Source organism: Corythoichthys intestinalis, chromosome 18 (assembly GCF_030265065.1).
Source record: "Corythoichthys intestinalis isolate RoL2023-P3 chromosome 18, ASM3026506v1, whole genome shotgun sequence".
Taxonomy (NCBI): Eukaryota; Metazoa; Chordata; class Actinopteri; order Syngnathiformes; family Syngnathidae; genus Corythoichthys; species Corythoichthys intestinalis.
In genome coordinates, this window is record NC_080412.1 from 23,118,160 (window position 1) to 23,143,624 (window position 25,465).

General features: G+C 39.3%; 1 protein-coding gene across 7 annotated transcripts in view; it reads left to right on the forward strand.

Annotated features, from left to right (window-relative positions):
• The window catches only part of auts2a (activator of transcription and developmental regulator AUTS2 a), a 718,963-nt gene that overhangs the window by 418,842 nt on the left and 274,656 nt on the right, over nt 1–25,465 (forward strand). For all 7 annotated transcript variants that reach the window (XM_057820249.1, XM_057820252.1, XM_057820251.1 and 4 more), the window contains exon 5: nt 17,645–17,674. In XM_057820249.1, coding sequence (XP_057676232.1) covers nt 17,645–17,674 — 30 coding nt within the window. The remainder of the gene's footprint in view (nt 1–17,644; nt 17,675–25,465) is intronic.

Here is a 25,465-nt window from a genome sequence, read left to right on the forward strand (position 1 = left end):
TCTCTCTCTTTTTCCAGGAACACAAAAACAACTTACTCTGTCATAATTCAAAATAAAAGCACTTCCTGTCAAATATATAGCAGTAAATTAACAGGAAATAATGTTCAGAATAATTTTTGCTGTTTATATACATACAGTATATACCACTGCTAAAAAAAAATTAAGGGAACACTAACGTAACACATTGTAGATATAAATGATACATTTTTATTAAATACTCTGTTCGTTCCATAGTTGAATGTGCTGACAACAAAATCACTCAAAAATTATCAATGAAAATCAAATGTATCAAGCCATGAAGGTCTGGATTTGTAGTTATACTCAAAATGAAAGGGGAAAAACAAACAACAGGCTGATTCAACTTTCATGTAAACAAGTCAAAATGAGGAACAGTAGTGTGTGTGGCCTCCAAGTGCCTGGATGACCTCCCTACAACGCCTGGGCATGCTGCTAATCAGAAAACAGAGGGTGTCCTAGGGAATCTCCTCCCAGATCTGGACCAGGGCATCACTGAGCTCCTGGACAGTCTGAGGAGCAACATGGCTGTCCCAGAGATGCTCTATTGGATATACTGTAGGTCAAGCGAACGTGGGAGCCAGTCAATGTCATCAATTCCTTCTTCCCTCAGGAACTGTTGCATTCTACAGCCACATGAAGTTGGGCATTGTCGTGGACCAGGAGGAACCCAGGTCCCACTGCACAAGCGCAGTTTATGACAGTGAGTCCAAGGATTTCGGGCAGCCGTAAGATTTAGTGTTGTGGCAAAGTAGGGAAAGTTACGTACATGTATTCTCGAAAAGGAAATACAGGCTGGAGATACAGGAATAACACACATTGCAATTTGTGTCAAACATGGCTAACTAACACAGTGTCACACAACGACTTGGACAAAGACTATAGTGAAAATCAAACCGATATAAACACACAGGTGAATGAAACAAGACTTCTTTTTTGCCCTCTGCTTTCTTCATGCGCTTCCATCTTTAACAACAAAATGATCAGATTTTAACACTTAGGCCATGTCTACACGTAGCAGGGTTTTTGGCAAAAAGAAGAACCTTTTCTACGGTTTTGGTTATCATCCACACGCACACGCACATTTAAACGAAGGTTCTTAAAAACACTGTCCAAAAAGAAGATTTGCCAATTCTATGTTTGTGACGCCATCATGTGTACACTGATAACCGAAGATCTAACTGTGGAAACGTCACTGACCGCGACAAACTTTGTCCCTACATCACAAATGAGACCAATGTTTACATTTGAAGTAAACTAGACATGTGCTTTTTTGCTTCCATTTATTTACAAACTCTTGCAGTGTTTCATATTAAAGAACACACGGAAAGTAGGGGGGTTTGATGGACAATTATTTCGCAGATTGTTATGTATGTACTTAAAAATGAATGAATGCGGTCTGCTGTGGAAGCTTTTTTTTTATTTACAACGAGCGGGTGCAAACGTAATTATTTTTTCCTGACGTATTAGGGCAGGGTCCTCAGTTTTAGAAAAGCCTGCTAGGTGTAGACATGACCATAAATAAGGCTTTTTAAGCTATTATTTAACCCCTTCAGACTTGGGCATGCTGCTAAAGAACGCGTTTGCGTCTCTAAATCAATAAATACACTGAATTTAGTTGCTATTGCCACTACTGGGAGATGATTGTGTAGCGCCTCTCTAGTGTGGTAAACTATTGTTAGAGGTGGCTAACCTGAGTTCTTTCCCTTTGTAAAAGAATCACAATTCAACTATCTTAATTCACTGTGAATTTGGAAAATAATTGCTATTATCAGTGTTCACTTAATTCCTTTAAGTTTTCTCACTATTGCAGTTTAAAATTGAAATTCACCACTCATAAACCTTTTATCAAATGGCTTAATAAACACACCAGTTATGTATGAACTATATACATTTAATGAAAAAAAATAGGCAAATTAAATAAAATTTGTTCTCCAAAAATATAAGTTTCAACACAAATTGTCCACACATACAAGCTAAACTATGGGCCCAAATTAATAAGTCTAAAGTCGGCAAAAATTAACTAAATTTGAAATCATCAGGATTAACACGCCATCTTTGCTACTATTTTTGGCTCTTTGAAAATAGCTGAAACAAAACGTAACTTCAAAAAGGCAAACAAGTGCTCTTTCTCATTAAAAACAATGTTACATTAACATTAAAAATAACCTATAAAAGAATGAAATATCCCCAACCAAAATATTGTGCTTTGTTCTGGTATTTGAGTATAGTAAACATTTGTGAAGTTTTAGATTTTGTGAAGATATTTATTTATTATTTATTTATTTATTTTGCCCAGCAGAAAAAAAAGGTTTGTCAGGGAAGTTCAATTTTGAACCCCAGGACAAGTAGCAATCAATTGCTCAAATAAGAGAAAAGAATCAGGCTCGGCCAAAAATTGCCTGCTTCAAGCCTCTTTATACTTAAGAAAGGGCGTTGCTCATTATGAAACGATACCTTTTACGGAAACAAAAGTGAAGGTTATTATTGCCCAACTCTGGTGGTCTTCCACAGAAAAACATCCAGAGCCTGTCCTACGACAAGAGCCCGTCCTTGGACAAGAGGGAGTTAAATCAGATAAGGCAGTCAAAGGAATATACTGTATGTACAGCACGCGAACCTGGATGGATACAGTCTCACAAATGAATATAGTATCACAGCAGTTATGTGTTTTATAAGCATGAATAAAATATTCTTTCACAAGAATACATAACAATCTAGTGAGCCACAGCTTCTACTTTTAAGCTAGGGATAGCTGGAATAACCATTACCGTCTTTCCATTACACAAGTCATATAATATAAGCAGCTAGCCATTTTAAATTTTAGATTTTCTTATCGGCCTGATGAATTGTTAAATATTACATCACTTCTTAATCGATGAAAATTTTGCGTTATTCCCTTCCTTTGGTTTATTTGCCATTTTTGACTCCAGCAGAACGAAAGCGGGGCTAGTTGAGTGTGATGTTGCGTTCTGATTTGTTGAGCATGCCAGCACTTAAACATGATACATGCAGACTGAGCGTGCAAAAATGATATTTAGTCCGCGGTGCTACCTTTATATACGTACAGTGTATGGCCGCTACTGCCAGTTTGAATTGAATAATTTGTTTATTTGACTAAGGAGGCGGAGCTTGGCTCCCGGGTGGCCGAGATCGACTTCGAGGTGGCGTCTATGTCTATGAGTAAACTAAATGCTGAACAGTAGAAAGGCATTGAGCAAAGTGGCAATGTGTTAATGGCTAATGGATGGTAGATCTATGGTGGGATCCTAAATGTATGCATTGTCCATCTGCCTGAAACATAATCATCAATGCCTAGAAGTGCCTTGATGATAAATCCAGGTAGTATATGCAGACATGGTTTGAATATGTCCGTATTCATATCTGTGTCCAAAGTTGGAAAGAAAAAAAAGAGGCATTTTTTATTTTCACCTTTCTCTCATCCTCATGAATCATGTACCATTGCCCCTGCCCAGCAGTAGGACAGGCATGCTGCCATATCATGCCGTTACGGCAGAGAGGCGCTCTGGGCTCCAAGATGGCAATCAAGGCTTGATTTGCCAACACATTTCCAATGATTAAAATGTAATTAGCACAAGCGAGCACCTCCTCCCCAGCTAATTTCCACACACGCTGTGACAGGCAGGCGGTCGACGGCAACCAGGCCCCAGCAGCAGATGGAACAGAATGCAGCAGGAGGGGGAGAAAACCATTTTGCCATGTGACTGTTTGTATCCGAAAACCATCAGGATGCGCAGCTATATCTGGAAGGAGCTGTTAGAAGGAGGGAGTGAGGAGCCCTTGACAACACCTCATCAAATTGGCACTGGCTGCCATCCCACTTGCTGTTACTTCAGCTTCCAGGCATGCAACCAACGTTGGCTTCCTCTCTCTTTTTTAACCCCTTCAGCCATCCTTCAGGAGAGCCTGGTTCAGCTAGATAAACAGACCCCATCATGTGAGCAAAGGGATGCTTTAATATACCCGCTATCAGGCATAATTAATTATATGGTCATGTTGGTGTGTGGCCAGAAAGCTCACCTCACTCATAGGGATCACAAAGTGCAACTATTGCACATGTCAGCATAAAAGATTTTATATACTGAATATATGTATAGCGGTGTAATGGCACAAACAAGTCATGGTTCGGGCGGGCAGGAAGAACAAAAAATGTGTTGTTTTTTGTTGTTGTTGTTTTTAATCACAGCATTTGAAAGTTTGTTCTATTGTCTAAAACTAAAAAGCAGCTCTTCTCAAAGTTCAAAGTAAATAGAAAGAAAATCAAACTTGTGAAAGTTTTTATTCACATTTTATGTGCAAAAATAGACAACATACCCCTTTTTTGTAGGGATCGACTGAGGTAACAGTCACAGTCAGGTAGCACTAGCCAGCTGGCAACCTTGGCAACTTGTTTTCTAAAAATAGGGTGCTACCATTTTCAATATGGAATTACACACAGTTAATTGTAAACTTTTACCAGTGAACAACTCCCACATAAGATGTATTTTTATATTGGCTAAAATAAAATAAAAAGTGCAAATCGTTCCAAAACTGAAAAAGCATCCCTTGAAATAGTGTAAAAAATAAACACAGTGTTTCAATTACATGAGCGTAGGCCTTATGCAAAATAAACATTTGCTGATTTGAAAACATTAAATAAATACACTTAAAGTGTTATCCAATACTGCATTTGATTGTTCCCACTCTGTACATCCGCCATAACTTTCCTAGTAGTGATCAATGGTAGTAACTTTTTCTTTCTTCTGTTTTGGTTTGTCTTCCTTTTCTTGTAATGTCGCTTGTTGGTTTAGGCACATTACCACTATTGCCTCCTGAATTGGAGGAGGACTAACTCCTACATGGCTTTTTAAAAACTTTGTTTTTAACTCAAACGTATTCGCAGTCTAACTGCGTGCACCGAATTGTGATGCCCATGAAGGTCCGGGTCATATACAAATATTGTTACACTCCTTATAAACATATATACTGTATTTTTCGGACTATAAGCTGCTGCTTTTTTCTCCCCGTTTTTACCCTGCGGCTTTTATAAGGAAGTGGCTTATTTATGTTGTTTTTTTTTTGGGGGGGGGGGCAAACGGGCTTCATATTTTCTTGTTTTTAAATATTACTGCTAGATTACAGCCAAAGGGAAGTTTCCAGAATGTCGTTTTCTTTAACATACTGATGGACTGTTTACACAACCACGGGAATGGGGGTGAAACGCAAAACCTTTTCCGGAGAGCCCTATCGTTTACACAGTGACAGCGTTTTGGGGGGCTGAAAACACAAAAATTTCTAAGTGCCTTTCAGAGTGGAACTCTTGAAAACCCTCCCCTTGTCCTCAATGTCCAAGCAGTTGAGAACACAAAAGTGAGTTTCGGGTGACAACTGACCTCGATACTCCGGAACAATAGGTGGCGATAATATTCCAATATGCTTGTCAGTGCACGTGGAAAGTCTGACAGTGTATGAAACATGTCTTCAAGTAGCAACCTTATAGTTACGTTAAGCAACACCTCTACCTCCTTGTCAGTCCACACAAAATTACTCTGCCTGATGCCCTTCGCCACGTTGTTTTTTGACCAGGATGAAAGAGGAAACAGCAGAAGGGAAGGGTTACACGCAGGAATCCAGTTTTTATTGTGCTACCACCTACACTTTGGGAATGCATACAATATCGGCAAGCAATTTTCCCCACACATAATGGTCATGTAAACGCGGAATTAAAATAACGGTAATACACCACTTTTGCGTTACAGGGATCCCTCGCTACTTCGCGCTTCAAACTTCGTGGCCCCAGTCCATCGCAGGTATTCTTTTCCAATAAAAAATAAATAAATACAGATGAGCTGCTCCGAGCCGATCACATAGTCTCACTCTTCCTCCCTCGCTCCCTTCCCCCCTCCCTCTTCGTTGGTCAGCCACTGCACTGGAGTTGCTTATTAAAGTGAACGGTGATTGACAGACAGTTAAGGTTTGAGCTTGCCAGACTGGAACTTCAAAGCACCGAATGTGTTAATCATCGTTTAACTTGTTAAACAGTTGCTGTGGCAACTCATTGTGTCTTAGTGAGCAGCTTGAGCAGACTGGAGTGGACTCACTCAATGAAGTATTTGATAAAGCCAAGCATTTTTGTACTTTATTCTTGTTTAAAAATAATTCGATGGGACAGTAACATGTTTAAAACTTATCATAATGATTACATTTGAAGTGCTTAAAAGCCATTTAGCAAAATATATATATATATATAATTTTTTTTTATTTTTTTTTTTTTAATATACTTTGGTTAAAAAAAAAAAAAGGTGAAAAAACATGTATTTTATGTATCTCTTTCCAATGCTAAATCTGAATAAATACATTGAAAACAAAACAAAAAAAAAAACATTTTTTTTCGCTACTTCGCGGTTTTCACTTATCTTGGCGGGTTCTGGTCAACATTAACCGCGAAAAACGAGGGATCAATGTATTGCATAGGATTGTTGTCGTGTAAATGTGGACTATGTCAATCTCATTCTGTTTTTCAGACACCCAACATCACACAACAAAAAACATCAGAATTGTAATGTTTGTCAATATGGGTGTACGCATTTCTGGATGGGTGCGAGGAGTCTGACGAAAACGGAAAAGGGAGAAAGGATAGTCGGGCGACTGGCAAAATAGCATAAATTGTGGACAGCGACAACTGTGTTCTTGTTTTATTGAGTTGCCGCACATTGAAGAAAACAAGTGAAAAGAATTGCCACTTTTTATTATGTTTGGGCCTGACTCAATCTGGATAGAATCTTATAATGTGCGGTACCCCAGATTTTTAAAATATTGTACAATGTGCATGTTTAGATTATCCGGCAAGAAAATCCAAAATGATTATCCTGCAGTCATGCATGCAACACGATATCAATGATATATTGCATTTTCAGGCCACCCTTGGACTGTTAATCAATCCTTTCAGTTATGTTTCACTGTTTTTGAATACATTTGTCTTTTAAACATCATATGTTCGTAATTTCCAACCAAAGGATTCCTCAGTGGTTAAGATGGTAATTCTGGCCTCATTTGCCTCTTTTATATTTGTGATGTGGTTAAGACTGCAGTTCAGAAATTTCTTTCAGTGTTGAATCCAGCAGACTCGCAGCTGCGGGTGAGAGTTAAGCTGCAACTTTTAGCGTTTACTCTATGGCTTCTAATGTTACTCTGCTTTTCAAGAATTATTTTTCACATATGGGTTGGATTTAGGACAAGAATAATTCACTCTGAGTCAGACCGATTTAAATAAAGGCCTTATGCTCAAACAGAGCAGAGAAATTTATCGGTGCATGAAGCCAAAAGCAAGACCCCAGTGAGAGCAGCAGGGTAATCAGAAGTGGTCCGGATACAGGCCAAGATCAACAGCTCTTAGAGATGAAGTTAATGTTTGACATTCTTGAGTTACTTAAACTAAACACAAGGTTCTTGTTATATAATATAATACTGCCATCTGAAAATAATGTGCTTGAGTAGAGATCACTTTCTTTTGTCAGCTCCCCCCTCCCTGGATTCATGGTTTCTTTATTGTACATGACTTTTGCTTTGAGTTAGAACCACTTACCAACCTCTGGCTGTCAGTGTGATCTCAATGGCACCACTGTTGTGCTTTTAGTCATTGCATTAGACAATATTCATTTTGTCAGAAATGTAAAACCTCTGGAAGGTCTCTATTTAGTTGACATGACCTCCCAGTGTTTTCCTTTTAGATATCTAACTTTTTTTTTTTTTTTTTACATTTCACATAAGTTCTACAGCTTTGTGCATGAGCTCAAAGTTAACATAATTTTGACACATACTTTGGAGCTCTCATGCTTAAAAAAAAACATACTGTGATGAGTCCTGAGTCATTTTGTTATTTTTTTCCAATTCCATGCCACACAATTCTGTGATGTTTTCTATACATTTACCTTTGAACAGAAGTACTCCTTTACGCAATAAAAATGACAGTAAAATCTACTGAAATCTACTCCTAGGTACTTCCGCTTTACGTACGCATTTCTGCTTGCACCTTCTGTTTTACAATTTCTCCATCCAAAACAACAGTGGAGCTGGAGTAACAATGCTCATCAAAATCCCTTCATAAAGACAATTTGGAAGTACCGCATCCATCTGCCATCATCACGACAGGAGGAGGACAACATGTTGATGAAGGCAGATGTGGAGCCAAGCTGGTGCCCTCAAAGACCGGGTGTTTTGTAGCCATGTTGCCTATGTGTAATGGAAGGTATGTTCTTCCTATCCATGCATGTTCATGTGTCCGATGCTCCAAAAATACTAAAGCTAAAATCTTGCGCATGAAGCAACTTGTTGCCTTTGAGATTGTTATTACGATGATGATTGTAATTATGATGATCTTTAATATTATATACCACAACTACATTGGCTGCAACACATGCTATCTGCTTCTAGACTGTTGCTAATCAGTAGGTGCAGGATGGCACAATTATGTCAACACATAAATGCAAGTGTTACAAGTTTTTTGTTCATTTGTTTACAGGTGGAAAACGCTGTTCGGCAAGTGAAGAGAAGTTGATGTGCTTCACAACAGCACTTGCTGTACATTGGACATACAGTGGGGCAAATAAGTATTTAGTCAACCACTAAATGTGCAAGTTCTCCCACTTGAAAATATTACAGAGGCCTGTAAATGTCAACATGGGTAAACCTCAACCATGAGAGACAGGATGTGGGAAAAAAAAAAAAACAGAGAATCACATTGTTTGATTTTCAAAGAATTTATTTGCAAATCATGGTGGAAAATAAGTATTTGGTCAATACCAAAAGTTCATCTCAATACTTTGTTATGTACCCTTTGTTGGCAATAACGGAGGCCGAACGTTTTCTGTAACTCTTCACAAGCTTTTCACACACTGTTGCTGGTATTTTGGCCCATTCCACCATGCAGATCTCCTCTAGAGCAGTGATGTTTTTGGGCTGTCGTTGGGCAACACGGACTTTCAACTCCCTCCCCAGATTTTCTATGGGGTTGAGATCTGGAGACTGGCTAGGCCACTCCAGGACCTTGAAATGCTTCTTACGAAGCCACTCCTTTGTTGCCCTGACTGTGTGTTTGGGATCATTGTCATGCTGAAAGACCCAGCCACGTCGCATCTTCAATGCCCTTAATGCCGGAAGGAGATTTTCACTCAAAATCTCTCGATACATGGCCCCATTCATTCTTTCCTTGACACAGATCAGTCGTCCTGGTCCCTTTGCAGAAAAACAGCCTCAAAGCATGATGTTTCCACCCCCATGCTTCACAGTGGGTATGGTGTTCTTCGGATGCAATTCAGTATTCTTTCCCCTCCAAACACGAGAACCTGTGTTTCTACCAAAAATTTCTACTTTGGTTTCATCTGACCATAACACATTCTCCCAGTCCTCTTCTGGATCATCCAAATGCTCTCTAGCGAACCGCAGACGGGCGTGGATGTCTACTGGCTTCAGCAGGGGGACACGTCTGGCAGTGCAGGATTTGAGTCCCTGGCGGCGCATTGTATTACTGATAGTAGCCTTTGTTACTGTGGTCCCAGCTCTCTGTAGGTCATTCACGAGATCCCCCGTGTGGTTCTGGGATTTTTTTCTCACCATTCTTGTTATCATTTTGACCCCACGGGGTGAGATCTTGCATGGAGCCCCAGATTGAGGGAGATTCCCAGCCTGGTGCAGGTCTACATTTTTGTCTTTTGTGTCCTTCGACAGCTCTTTGGTCTTTGCCATAGTGGAATTTGGAGTGTGACTGACTGAGTTGTGGACAGGTGTCTTTTATACCGATAATGAGTTAAAACAGGTGCCATTAATCCAGGTAATGAGTGGCGCCTCGTTAGACCTCGTTAGAAGACGTTAGACCTCTTGAAATTAGAAATCTTGCTTGTTTGTAGGTGACCAAATACTTATTTTCCACTCTAATTTGGAAATAAATTCTTTAAAAATCAAACAATATGATTTTCTGTTTTTTTTCCACATTTTGTCTTTCATGGTTGAGGTTTACCCATGTTGACAATTACAGGACTCTCTAATATTTTCAAGTAGGAGAACTTGCACAATTGGTGGTTGACTAAATACTTATTTGCCCCACTGTATATTGACTCCATGCGTTCTACCGGGGGGCGGCGGAGAGGCTGGGGATGGGAGACAGAGGCTCGCCTCGCGGCGGACCGTCAGGTTGATCCTGAGATTCCAACTACGAGCTTTTTAACTGTACTGTAGCAACTTTAAGATACGCTATTGGCACTGGAATTACCGACGACAGCGGGAGAAAGCCCATCTGGAGGCTGCCGCGGGTATCCGTAATGTCGGGTGAAAGTTTGGCGAGGCTCCCTTAAGCTCTGGTGTGTGATATCACATTCTAGTACAGTATGCTCTACCTTCGTTAATATTTTTCTAAATTTCTAAATTGAGTGATTTATCGACCTATTTTGCACATGCGCCTATCGTTTTAAATTAAACAAGAAATGGAATCATGTTGTACTAATGTTTTATTGCGATCAATAGCAGCAATAAAAAAGAATGACATAATATTTTTGTTTGTATGTATATACCTTGTAGTATTTCCTTGTAACAACAAATTCGTGTCAGCCCTTCTCCATTTGGCAAATGTATTATTTCTGATTTCAGTTTTGTGCTTAGATATTGATGTAACAGTGGAAAAAAATGCTAAAATTAAAAATAACCGAGCAATTATTGCATTTGCAGTACCCAGATTATGCAGTACCCAGACTGAGACAGATGTCTGAATAACATACAGTATTACTTAGTAAGTTGTGTGTGACAATGTTGTGGCATTAGCAGTGCAATGACATTGACATTTCAGTGCTTGAGAAGGTATTTACTGTATAAATGTAGGCATATGACTCCCCTACAGTAAAATATGTAATATTTCTGCAGTGATAACATATGTATGATAACCAGTGTTGTTAATTTTACTTTAAAAAAGTAATTAATTACAGTTACAAATTACTTCTCCCAAAAAGTAATTGCGTTAGTAACTCAGTTACCTGAATTTAAGAGTAATTAGTTACTTGGCAAAGTAACTAGTGATAATTTTCATGTTTTTTTCTCAAAAAAAAAAAAAGAAAAAAGGTCACACAATGTGAAGTTTAAAGGGTTTTTGGGACAATTGGCCCTAGCCCAATTCTCTACCCTCCACTTAACTAGACACAAGGGTATTGCGATAACCTTTGCTATGTGTGGAAGTCATTTAAAGTTGTGAATCAACCGTTAAAGTTATTAAAATTGCTCCCGCTATTGCATTAGTTCCCTTCTGTCTACTTCCAACATGTGTAAGTTTTAAAACTGTTTCATAATTTAAAGATAGATTTAAGTCAAGATTAGGACCATTTTAGATTTTTTTTTTTTTTTTTTAAAGTAGGTTTGCTAGGAAGGATCTCTACAACAGAGCCTTCCTGAGAGGTCTACTGCTTTAAGATGGCCGCTGTTTACTAACGCATGTTGTCCTTAAAACATGTTGCCAATGCATCCGTGTCTATCATTTGCATCTAGTTCTACAATATGTGATATCTACCGTATCATGTGGGCGTAGTTTGCAGGCTACAGTCAGGTATTACTGGAGCCACCTAGCATCACGTTTGCAACGGCGTCTTCCCCACTCCTGCTGTGCTCTCTCGTCTCCGTGAGTCGTCTCTCTGACTTTTTTTTATCCAACCAACTTAGTAACGCATAGTAACGCACGCCTTTCCCGCCTCAGTAACGGTAACGCCGTTGCTAAAATGAGAAAAGTAATTAATTAGATTACTCACTACTGAAAAAAATAACGCCGTTAGTAACGCCGTTATATTGTAACGCCGTTATTAACAGCACTGATGATAACATATGAGTCATAGTTTAGGCTTTTATGATTGCCTGGAATTTTTTTTGAAAAATCTCTATACAGTCATTATTTGTCACCATTTTGCTTTTATGCAAAAGCTTCGCCTCTGTAAGGATGATTACATTCTGCTTGAATGTCATCCCTGACTTTAAGCTTTTATATTAATGTTATTGTAAAAGGTATTTCATTTTTATTAAGTTTGCCATTTTAGTCCATTTTGTTGCTCTGAGAAATTTACATACCTCTATTCCCGGGAAAAGAATGTAATGATAGCAATTTATTTTCTTTCCTCTCCCCCCACTAGCAATGTGAGTGCTTCGTTTAGCGGTACCTGCGAATGCGACAGGCGGCAGGATGAGAAGTGAAAGAGAGCAGTTGATTAAATCATCATCAAGTCGCGGCGCAGAAAGTCAATTCTGCTTGCCGTCTAGAATGATATCCTTTTATCTTAAAGTAATGAGCTATGGCACTTTTGCATCGGGTAATACGATGAGTTCCATTAGGATGTTCCATTTGCTTCACAAGCAAGGGCAAGTCATTCCAGCCGGCGTCTCTTCTGGCAATCAAGGCAATCGGCTGCGCGAGCATGAGGGGGGAAACGAGGGAAAGGGAAAATGGAGAACTGAAAAAGACAAGTTACTCACAGCATGATAGATAAAATGTTATTTATTTCACCCTGTTATTTGAAACTGTCGCATGCCTGATTGTGATGCGTGTACCGTCAGAGGAGTCGCTAATGAGTACTCGGTTTGGTGTCACTTTTTGACAGAACTCAATAGATTGAAGTTGTTGAGGCAGCTAATACTCAGATTTGTCTTCAGCTCTATTAATCAGTTCGATGTGGGAGGCCACAAGAGACATCCATAGCAGATGTCACTCTTTATTCAAAAACTAAACTACTTTTATAGAAACGCAAAAACGGCAAGTGCAAATAGGTCAAATAATTAAATTTTTTTTTTTTTTTTAAATTATTTCTCGAGTATAATACGATACACTCCATGCATGCATCCTATACACCTTCGTGTTTAGAATGTCTCCACCAAAATCAAGACTTCACCCATGTATTACTACCTATGATTTCGTATGTCTGACAGATTATAAGGCTGAGCACCAAGTGGTGCAATTGTAATGCAAAGTAATTTTTTAACTTTTTGGGGGGAGGGGTGAAAATGGACAATTTAGAGGCCTTAACATGTTCGAAAACTCACCAAAAATTGCAGATGCTTGGCGTGATTTTGAATGATTTTGCGACTTTGTGAAAAACCATAACAAGATGGCTCAACATCCCCCGTTGAATTTTCATAAAGGCCTCGCCTATTAGGTTTTTTCAATGTAGATCAATAGAAATTGGGGAGTCGATACCTTGTGCAAAACTGCACCAAGAAGTATATGGACCCATATCCCAAACCCAAGAGGAAATCGGGTATTTTGGATTGAATGTGATAAAGTATGCAATTTTAGTCAATTTGCAGGGTGCACATTTGAGACATTGGCACCGTGGTAGTTAGTTGGAGTCTCCTCAAAATTGGTGAGACTGTTCATGAGACATGTGAGATCTAAAGTGATCAGAATGGTGAGTCTTCATTCACAGGCTTGACCTGGGCGGGGTGCCAAAGTCGGCCTTTTTTTTTTTTTGGGCAAGAAATTCTGTAAATGTCTGATAACTCCCTGATCTAAGTTTCAGTCATTTTCATATCTGACATGTATGAGCAGTATCCGAACCTGAACACGACTGCATCGTAATACAGTGATCCCTTGCTACTTCGCGCTCAAGCTTCGCGCCCTCAGTCCATCACAGATGTTTTTTCAATTAATTAAAAAAGAAAATACAGATGAGCTGTCCCAGCCGATCGCGCAGTCTCCCTCTCTCTGCTCTTTCTTCGTCATGCAGGCAGTGCACGTGCACTGGGGTTATTAAAGTTAAGGATGACTGACAGATGAATGTGTTTGATCTTGCTAGAGTCACAAACTTTTGAAGCGCCGCATGCGCCATTCATCGTTTAACTTGTTAAACAGTTACTGTGGCAACTCATTTTGTGAAAGTGAGCAGCTCCAAGTGGATTTGAGTAGACGGCAAGCATTTTTCTACTATTGTTTTATTCGTGTTTAAAAATAATTCGGTGGGACAGTAACATGTTTAAAACTTATCATAATTATTACATTTGAAGTGCTTAAAAAAACATTAAAATAATGTACATATATTTATATTTATTTTAAAAAACATTAAAATAATATATATATAAATATATATACATATAAACTATGGCGAAAGAAATGAAAAACGTCTTATATGCATCTGTTTCCAATGCTAAATCTGAATAAATACATTGAACACACACAAAAATAAATAAATAAATGAATAATTTTGGGGGTGCGTGCTGTGGGGGTGCGCTACTTCGCGATTTTTCACTTATCGAGGCAAAAAACAACATTAAACATTAACAGCAAAAAACAAGGGACCACTGTATTACCCATTAGGCCTGTTTTTTCCCTTCAAGATTAGGATATGTTTGTAATATTAAAGGGAAGTTGGTGAATAAATATCTCGGTAATGAGGTCAAAGGTCACATACGTCATAAAAGAAATTTTGAGGGCCCACTCTGCAAAATATGGCAATGGTTTGAATTTGGCTGCTGAGGCAGGAGTCTGCTCTCTTAGATGTTCTTCTAGTTAATACTATGTATCATAAGACACTTGAGTAAATTATTGTCATCTAATTGGTTGTTTCCCCTCCCAAAAATATACCCTCATTGTATAATGATATCATCCTTGAAATTTGGTTCTGTTCACCACGCAGGTTTGGATCCATTCCAGTGAGGCTACGATATAGCACGCTCCCCTACATACTGAAAAGCTGAAGGTGTGATGAGTGCTAGCATCCATATAGCTAGCTAGCTACAGTAATTTTCGGACTATAAGCAGCTACTTTTTCCTTCATTTTGAATTCTCCGGCTTATAGTCCAGTGCGGCTTATTTGTTGATTTATTTGGGTAAATGGTAACACTTTATTTGACACCGGTGTTAAAAAACTATCATGAGCATTACTGAATGCTTATGTCATTAACTAATTTGCTCCCAAAAACGTATGAATATGTTCTGTTTTTAATTGTTTCAGTGTCCTAAAGACGTATTTATATGTATGTATATATATGTCTTTTATGTTTTTTTGTTTTTTTTACATCAAAAAAGACATCTCTGGGTCGTGATTCAATTTAGCTCCAAAGCACAAAGCTGAAAATCCATTTTAAAGCAATAAAACTGGCCACTGGAGGGCAGTAGGGCATTTGGTAAGACCCGCAACCCAATTCAAAGGCAACGAACGGCCAAGCCACACGGCCGGGCGCCGGCGGAAGCCGACCGAATGGATGCCAGGCGGCGGACGACCGAGCAGAACAACCTGTAGGATGCCCGGGATGCCAGGCGCTGGACGACCAAGCAGAAAGACCGGGACCACTAGTCCAGTGGACGATGGCTTTGAGTCCGTGCTGCTCGCGAGCAGAGCCCGCAGCGACTTAAAAAAATTCATCTTTATAAGACAGACGGCGATGAGAGAAAAGTTTAACAGGCTGTCGCAGCCAGAACAGTGTCATCTTTCAGTCATGTGTAAATAAATCATTACTTTGCTATCAAAAGCTCTATTTGTCTTGTTGTTTATCTTATTTTCTAAAAGAAAAAAATTATTCAGATGTTTGGGATGTAACTAAAGCAAAAAATAGCTGTGTATAAGTCAGTTATGTTTGAAATGTATGCTTTCTCAGTTTTTTCATCAGAACTTGGAAAATTGTTCAAACTAAGTTATTTTCTAATGCTCATTTCTAAAGAATGGGATTTTTTTTTTGCTGAAAGAAGAGAGTCTAATTTTTCTTTTGGTGGGTTCCATGTTTATATAGCAATAGAACAGAATTTTCTTTGGGCCTTGCAACTTCAGTCAAAATCCAGAAAAACGGCCAGGAGCGAAGGGTATTGCTCTGGTGAAAATGGCTGGGAGTGAATGAGTTAAGTGTCATCCGGCAAATTATGTCACTAACTCCATCTTGGATCTTTTACTTCCATTCAGGCATGTTGGACAACAACAGCGTTGACAGCAGGTGGTAGCAGAGGTTGACTGTCTCCCTCAAGGGAGCAGTGATGAACAAATGAAGCTTCTTGAAGCAATGAAGCTTTGGAATCAAGTGGTTCAAAGCTTCCTGATGGTTCATTTGGTACTATGACAGTTTTTTGATGCTGCTGTCGAATAAATTGTTACCGGTTAATATCTTTTGGTGTTAATATTCCATAATACAGTGAGGACAGCTGCGGCTAATAGTCCATTGCAGCCTATCTATGAACAAATGCTGTTTTTGTGCCAAATTTGGTGGATGGTGGCTTATATTTAGGAGCGCCTCATAGTGCGAAAATTACAGGTGGTTACATCAATCTAATTTCAGGTGTCATGCTAAACAAACAACCAAGTCTGTGCAAAAAATATGTTTCTTTGTTTCATCCGTTGAAAGATGAATCGACCCATAATTGACACTGAGACAGAATTCAGAATGTCACCATTCGACCACTTACACATACTGTACATAACATATAGTTTGCTGGTAATCAACAGTTAAAATGTAGTTCTTTACAGTAAGCTTCTCATGGTCCCCCCCCCCCCCCCCCCCCCCCCCCGTTTTTTTAACGGTACTCTGTCAACCAGTATTATACCGTAATTTTGATTTTTTTTTTTTTTTTTTTTTACCGTTTTTCTTTCTTTAATCTTTATTCAGCATATTGCAGATTTGATTGCCAACTGTCCAAATCCTTCCTTTATAATTATAATCTTGTCTCCCTTGTCTCATACTGCATATGCAACCCGCGGAGAAATATTTTGGCTTTCGCACTGTATTGTGAATAGCTGTCTGAATGCTGTAGGAAGTGGGAAGAGAGCAAGTGAGAGAGAAATAAAGGGCAAGGGAACGTCTGAGAAGTGTTTGCCCAGTGCGTTTATTGCCTCTGCATAATTTATGAGTAGCTGGAGCTGACCATCATGGCAGCGTGCCGCCGGCTGCCCCTGGGGCCATGTGGGACAGGCCTGTAAATTGGATGCTATGCTCCTGCTGAGCTCGCATGGCCCCTTTTTAGCATCCTGCTTGAGAAACATACCATCCACATGGCCAGCTTCCTACCTTTGAGCTCTGGAGGGTCCAGATCAGCAAAAAAAAAAAAAAAAAAATAGATTAAAGCCAAAAAAAAAAAAAAAAAAATGAGAAAGAGAGCCAAGACAGAAGTGCCTTCTGTCGCTCGTTCCCTGGGCTGTCAATCTTTTTCATCCTCATCTCCCTCGCCCAGTCGCTCACCCTCCCCTCTCCCACACACATAAATATACGATGCCAACCCCTGCCTATATTCCCCCCCAGTGCCTTCTTCATTACTGACTTCAGTGCTCCTCTGCACCTCAGCCATATGCACAACTTCGAGGCTGCCAGTCACCCAGCATGACACTAATTAGTTGATAAAGAATTAAGTGGACCTTGAAATTGAAATTTGAAGAGGGGGGAAAAAAATGAAATCTAACCACTTTTTTTTCTCTTGACAAGGTTGTCTTCCCTTTCTTCATTCCCGGCCACAAGCAAATAGACGCAATATGGAATAACATTTGTTATTGAGGTTCGCATTCGGAATATGTTATTGTACACTTACCATATCCGCTTGTGGCATTCACGCTGTCATTGAAAAAATTAGACTCGCAAAAAGTATCAATTGTCGATGTGTCATCGGACATCTGATTTGTGTTTTTTTCTCTTACAGTGTGATACGGAGACTGACCAGGATGACAAGGTAAGCCCTACAGTTTCCACATCATTGTGTGTGTGTCTGAATCACTTTGGAATAAGATTCATTGTTCGTCATTTAGGCTTGACAGTTGCTGTAATTAGAATGAAACACCCTATTAATAGATACTACAGCTCTTTAATTAGTTCCACATTCATTAGAAATGTTCTTAATGACATGCGAAATTTAAATTAGACTTGTCTAGTTTTAAAGGATTTATCATCAAATCAAATTGAGGCTTTTCTTCGTCCACAAAGCCAGTCTGAAACATGCTGTGTTTGGTATTAACTTGGTTGATATGTTTTACTTTAAAAAGCACACACATACACACACACACACTCCATTTTTATTTAAATCATCCATTTAGCCCTTTATCGCCATATTATCACATTTGATACACTTAGAATTTCATGATTTTGAGACTATAAATCAGAATTTAGATTTTTTTCCCCTTTTTTATTTATTTATTTATTTATTTTATTTTCAAAAAAGTTGATAGATGCAATTCAACACATGCGTCTGCAGGTTCCATGAGAAAAAACTAGGGATTATAGATATTACAGTGCTTAATACACATATTCATTTTGAATTTTTTATTTATTTATTTATTTATTTTTTTACGAATTTGAAAAAATGTTTCCATGAAGACCTTATTTCTCAAATTTTGGGATATCTGACAACTTCTTCATGTTGCAGGCCTTTAAGGGTTAACCCTCAAAGTGATGATTCAAGTCAACCAGTTTCACTCGAATTTTCACGTTTGGTAGCAATCTTAAAGGAAAAAAAAGTTAAAACTAGAGTTTTTATCGGCTGGTAAAAGCATTTCAAGATGATATCGGATGATATCAACATGGGTTTTAGATGATCAATTTTGGCCTAATACTATATGCATGTTGCCTTCAAAGTAAATGTAGAAGCTTTCTGCCTTTGTACAAAGGCTGGTCACAGTTTAGCACAGCAGTTATGCTTATTGAGTTATTAAGTTTTTTTTAAATGTGCATTGTAAATATGTACAGTATATGTTGTGTTGTGTGAGCAACATATGAAGTTATGCAGCACCCATCTCCCTCTAAGCAGCTTCTTGTTCACGTTTTACTGGTTCTGCAGTTTCCAGCAGAGTTCACTACATTTCTCACAGTTTAATTCACGTTAACAGTAGAAAACACAAACAGATGGACACTTCAAAGCAGCTTCCTACTCAAGTTTTACAGGTTAGTGAGTTCACATAGTTTAATGTATGCTAACTCTGATGCAGGTCGGACTTTTATTAGCAAAATTCTATGGTGTGTTTGCTACCTCCACAACATTGGCCTCTTTTAGATTATTTACAGTCGACATGTATTTCTACCGGAGCTGTGTGAGTGTGAGCGTGTGTGTGTGTGTCGTGGGTGGGTCAAGTCATCAGCCAATCAAACGTGCAAGTGAGAAAAAAATGGTGCCGGCAAGTGAAAAGGGGTGAATGTAAGTTTGAATATAATTAAAATAATTCACTTAATAATGGTAGGCTCATTTCTATCATTACAACATATGGGAAGACAATCTAAATTACCGAACTGCAGTCATTATATAATGCAAATAAGGGTGCTTCAAAGGTTGGTGGGGACAATTTTAGCATCATGAAAAGTTGCTCGTGTTAGTCTATCCTGTCACTATGCAAACCTATGCCCTTGCTCACAAATGAAGACAAAGGGAAAAAGAACTAGGCATATAGCCCAGTTAGCATCAGCCTTTGAGCTGCAATATTTGAGATTTACTTTAAAGAAGGGTCATGTTAATTAATAGTCAAACTCTTGACTGAGAGAGTCTGTTTTGTGCCCATTTTGTTTATTTTGTTCCAAGTTACAGGAGGCCTATGTAGGATGAGGCAGTTATGTTAATTGCTGTGCTTTGTTTTTATTTTCGTATTTTTGTTACAAAATGTTTTGGAGGCATTTCATGTCAGACCTAAAGAGGACAACACCACACCTGCTCCATATTAAGGATCAGAAGAGCAGGGCAGATTGATTTCAGTGTACAATAAAATTATTGTACTTACTCAATTTTACCTCATTCAATGTATTGAAGCTGTGTGCCTATGTTGTTATTTTGAGCCAGAAGCACTGTGTGAGCCATATGTGATATGGCAGTGTCTTATTTGCACTTTGCCCTTGCACCTGCACTTGATCCCAAAAACTGATGTTTGCACTATTTTGATTTCAACAATAAATATAGTGGTGCAATCTAGGCACTTTTTCCATTATTTCTGTTGAAGTTGTTCTCATATTTTTCAAAGAATGTTTCTTTGAAAAACCTTGAACATGTTACATTTATCATTATTGAAGCATCCATTGGGGCATCACAATACAAATAGCCATAATTTGTTAAGTCCACGACCACATATGTCGATATCTGTTTGATATCAGTATCGGATTTTTGGAGTTGAACATTATTTGGGATTTTGGTTATCGGTAAAAAAACAATAATTCAGTGTTATCTGGACATACAATCACTTCGACACACGATCTTTTCGACATCCGACGTAAAATTTGAATCGCCATTTTTTTCTACATCCGACGACATCCTCAAAATACGACGATCTATGACAGTACTGCAGTTTGTTTTCCCGCAAGACGGACGTATGGCAGATTTTCTTGCGAGAGAAATCAACAGGGGTTCCAACCATGTTAGTGCAGGTGGTGAAAAAAAAGGAAAAAGGTGATGCTTACCATTGACATGAAGATGGATATGATGAATACGATAGAAAAATACGAGCGTGGGGTGCGCATCCGTGATATGGCTCAACAATACAGTTGAGACGGTACGTATATCTCGGCGGTCGTCCTCCGTTCGGCAGTCTTTATAAGTTAAGGTGGTAATTATTAGTTAGTTACTAAATCTTTTATTCCATTGACTTGTGCAACACAACACGCCTAGTGTCCCCCGCAGCAAGTAAAAATGAAAGTAAAAACGCTCACTCTGTCAAGGCAGCCACGCGATGCGTTCAGGTACACCATGCAAACATGTTTTCCACATTACAACCCGGTTTGTTACATTGTTACAAGTATTATTATAATTATTGCTATTATTATATTATTATTACGATTTTTATTTATAATTTACTTGTTTTGCTCTTTGTAATTGATATTTGCAATAGTAACATCAGTAATTATTAAAAATTTAGTGTACGCTTTCGGGCTGCGGAACGAATTAATGGAATTATCATGTATCCTTTTGGGAAAATCCTGCTCGTCATACGACCATTTCAACTTACAATAAGGTACTGCAATGAATTAACTTCGTATGTAGAGGTACCGCTATTTTAACGTGATATATGAAAAGAGTTAGAAACTCTCAAAAGAAGTTGCCTTAGAATTTGAGTTATAGCTACTTAAAATGTGAACATGACAACTGTAATTCCCCAAATATAACGCGCCCTTTTTTCCTAAAATGCACTTGTAAAATCATGGGTGGGCATTATACAGAGGTACAGGGATGGAGACAGAAAGATTTAACATGTTTAATGTTCCAGTGTCCGCATGGACAAGCACAATATTACCTGATCCGAACGACTGTGATATAATAATCAACTTTTATGTTGTAAGTAATTGTTTTCATGATATTTTTCACATCTCATAAAATGAAAATGCTTTTGTTGTACTATTCGTCTATTTACATTTTTCTTACCATGTTATCGAAACATGCCAGCTTATTGACACGGCCATGTTGTCTTGAAGAGAACGTAAACGGCAATCCTTTTCGTATAAATTGTTACCAATCTCCAGTTATAGTAAGTTGCAGTGGTTTCAACTCAGGACCGTGGTCGGGAGTGGGCCGGCGATTTACGCGGCTCGTTCCTCGTCGGTTCGTCCGGTGCTTCCTTCAGGAAGGTGGCGAGGTGTATAAAAACACTTAGACGTGTTGGACAGTTTTGCTGGATACTTTATTAACAAAAAAAATGAAACCAGTGGGGGACACAGCCGTTTATCACCGCGCTCTCTGCGCAACTCCTGCAACACCTGCTCTCTCTCTCTCCCCCTTCGCTCGCCCGCTTCTTCCACGCTAGATTGGCAAACGAGACAGCGGCCCTTTGGGGATGCCGGTAACAAAATGTTGACCGCTTACTTTGTGAAAATTATTATACTGTGAGCAATTTTACCATAGAAAATGGTGCTAAAATTAGGGTACGCTTTATACACGAGTACAAGAATTTCCCGAGATTTTACAGGTAAATTTCGGGTGCGTGTTATACACGGGTGCGTGTTATATTTGGGGAATTATGGTAATAGGAAATTACTTTTTTTTACAGTATAGCATCAGTTATGCCTCTTCTCAAAAATATAAATGCTCTCCAGGACTGAATAATGGAGCAAATTCATTTCACTTAATCGTCCAGGTATTCCTTGTTTCAGCATATCTAATTTAAAAGGAAGCGATATGATCCCTTGACTTGTAACTAGCGTAATAGATCCATTCTAATGGTTTAGTAATGCTTTCTGCCTGTCTTGCTTAGACAGAGCAGCAAATTGAGTCATTACTCAGTGTTGTCGAATTAAATTGGTCCTGTCTTTCTCGTTTCCTTTTTGTTTCTGGAAGCAGGAGAGAGCACGTTGCCCTATAATCCCGCGACTGACTGTATTAATTCACCCGGGTGCACGTTCTGCTTCTGATGAACAGCATCGACTGCACCTTGCTGTCATTGATTAATTGTGTGTTAAAGTAATAGAGGAGTGAATTAGTAAATAGGGGACCCGTGTGACAGGGGCTGACTCATGTATTCGGCCTTGTTGTTAGGGAGTAATTTAAGCTCCCACACGTTGCTTTTACCCCTCAGGAGTTTACATCACCTCTGTCACTATCTGCTCCTGCCAGGCCCCTTCCACTCTTCACCCACTACACCCGTTGTGATTTGCTTTCTGTGGATGAGGCGGTCGACTTTACAACAGCGCAGTAGAGAGGGATGCTGAAAAGAGTGAAATCGTTTTAATGGGTCAAATGTATTCCAATGACGACAAACGTGGCTTATTTAGTTTCCCTTCAAAAGCAGGAAATGGAAAATGTGTCCCCTGGAGAAATCATGTTCTGCCTGTGTAGCAGGTCTCCGCCGTGTCGGCTGGAGCTGCCAGGCTCTGATAAGACACTATTTGGATCTCAGAAATGTGTGTGCACAACCTTGCTGCGTGTGTGTTTGCGTGTTTGGTAACTGTCAGAGCCTTTGCTCAAAAGGACGGGACGTCTCTAGAATGTTAGTAGCATGTTAATTAGAATAAACACATTTTAAAATTCAGTTAAGATGTTGAAAATTAGTATGTTGGTACACGGCTTTAGTTGATAGACAAGAGGCATGCTCACTGCAATCACGTACAAGATGAATATTACTTTGTATTTCCTCTACTCGCAATATCATCTTTTTAAACAGTTTCCCTGTTTCCATAAGATTTCTCAGTCAAGTTTATGCACATACCACTCTATTGCTGTCCAAGCAGTTTGTTTATTTAATGTTTTGTGTACTATTTACATGCTCAAATAAGCAGCCGATTATACGTTAACTAAATATGACCCAAAAAATATTTTTTATTCTTTTACCATGCACGTTGCTGTCTTCCAATGTGACAACAATTATCTGAAATAGTTTTAGCTACCTTTTTCCAGCAATGTTGAACTTGCTCATGACCACGAGTATTGTATAATTCAGTCCGAGAACAGGCTGTCTTGGACTGCGCAGTGGATATAAACATTCAATCAAAAGGAAAAAATGACTTGATTTAGATCCAGACACTAATGTTGAAACATTCAAGACTGCTCTTGGTCTTGAGACAACATTTTTCTGTCAAGCCAGCTGGCCAGATAAGGACAGGGCTCCCGCGGGTCCTTAAAAAGTCTTAAAATGTCTTAAATTCAAAATCACGATAATCAATGTCTAAAATTGTCTTAAATTTACTGGAAAATTGCAGTGGGTATTACAATTCCAGGCGGTGTATTAACAGGGTATCCACAGAGTCTTAAAAAGTCTAAAAATGTCTTAAATCCCATCATTTGTATTTAAGGCCTTAAAACAGTGGGTCTTAACTGGTTTGGACCCCAGGGGTTCAGTGAGTAATCCTCCTCCTGAGGGTTAAAAAATGCAGAGCCCTATTTTGTACGCTGACTAAATCTAGGCAAAATGCCATTTTGGACTGGGCTGGCCTCAATTTAGAGGCTTTATTCCATTTCTTTCAACTGCTAGCCCTCTATTTAATGAGAGTAGAGATCGGCTTGCTCAGTGGAAGGTTGACGGGCACTATGTATGAGGAAGTATAACAGACCTACAGACAGCGTGAACCGTGTAGATAATTTTAAAAATTCATTTGCGTCATTTTACGCCATAAAAATAGTATGTGACGCAAGGATGCGACAATAAAATCAGAATGTAGACATGGAAACAAATACAAAAAAAAGGGAACAGTGTGAATTTGAATGAGTTTCATTTCATTTTCCAACGTGAAAATCGAGAGCATTAGGTAAAATTATTTGTTGTAAATTTGAAATCTGGAAGAAATTTAAACAGGGGATGGGCGTGGGGTTGGTGGTGCGTCCCCTCTTGCCATCCCTGAAGGGCGGTAGATGGGCGCGCGGGTGGCACAGGGGACCACCCTGGATTCTCGGGGGTGGGGGGCTCCTATGCTGGGCAGCGGGAGGAGGGATGGGTTGCGCTGCCCCCACCCTCCCTCCCTCCCCGGGCTGGCTGGGGGGGGGCTGTGGCCCTGTGTCGGCGCCCGAGTGGCGTCTCCGCTCGTCTGCGTGGCTGTTGCGTGCCCGGTGGGGCTCGCGTATGGCTGGATGTGATTGGGCGCGCTCGGGCGGGGGTCCCGGTGCCGGGATTGGCGATGGGGCGGCGTAGGGTCGGTCACCAACGGGCTTACACTCACAAGGGATTCACACGATTACTGGGTTCTAGATCACAGAGATGATTTGTGTACACTCTACCCCTTTCTATCACTTAGCTTATAGACTCTCCCACCTCCTTCTCCCTCTTTCCCTGGTCAACAGGCCCCCACACGGTGTCAACCGGAAATACATTTAGCTGACGATAGCACCAACATATTAGTAGTTAGTGTAGTTAGGCATTCAATGGATTTCTTGTTGTTGTTTGTGTTTCTTTCCTTTCTTCTCTTGTGTTTCTTTTCTTCTCTTCCCCCATAACCCCATCCTGTTTGCTGCTTTGTCATAATAAACGAGGTATGTTGAATGATCACAATTGGAGCATGTCAGACTCTCAATGTGAAACATTAAAACTGTTCAGACTATCCGGGCACTTAGACTTCCATTCTCCATGTCAAAGAGCTGAACAGGACAGGTTTAAAAAAAAAAAAAAAAATTTAAACAGGAATTAACTTAGATGTTAGCTCTCTAGGTTTTGAATTCGTTAAAAAAAAAGTCTTTATTATGAAATTCCGAAGGGTTCGGTGAATGCACCTGTGAAACTCGTGGGGTTCGCTACCTTTAGCAAGGATAAGAACCACTGCCTTAAAATGTCTCAAATTCCCTTGTAATCGCACAAAAGGTCTTAAATACAGTGTTGAAAGGTCTTCAAAGTCGAATGACGTTCGTTTTATTTAGAACATGCATAAACTTCAGTCTCGGTTTTGAATGTTTTGATTTCAGAGGACGCCGAAACCTACTACAAAGCAGAACAACCTGCACTGCCCGCTCATTTTCCATTTTGTGAAATGGGTCTTAACCTGTATTCAATATGATTTTTTAAAAAGTCTTATATTTGGCAGGTTGAAACTTGCAGAGACCCTGGTTTAATGTCAGGGAAATCACTGAAGTCTGCCGTAA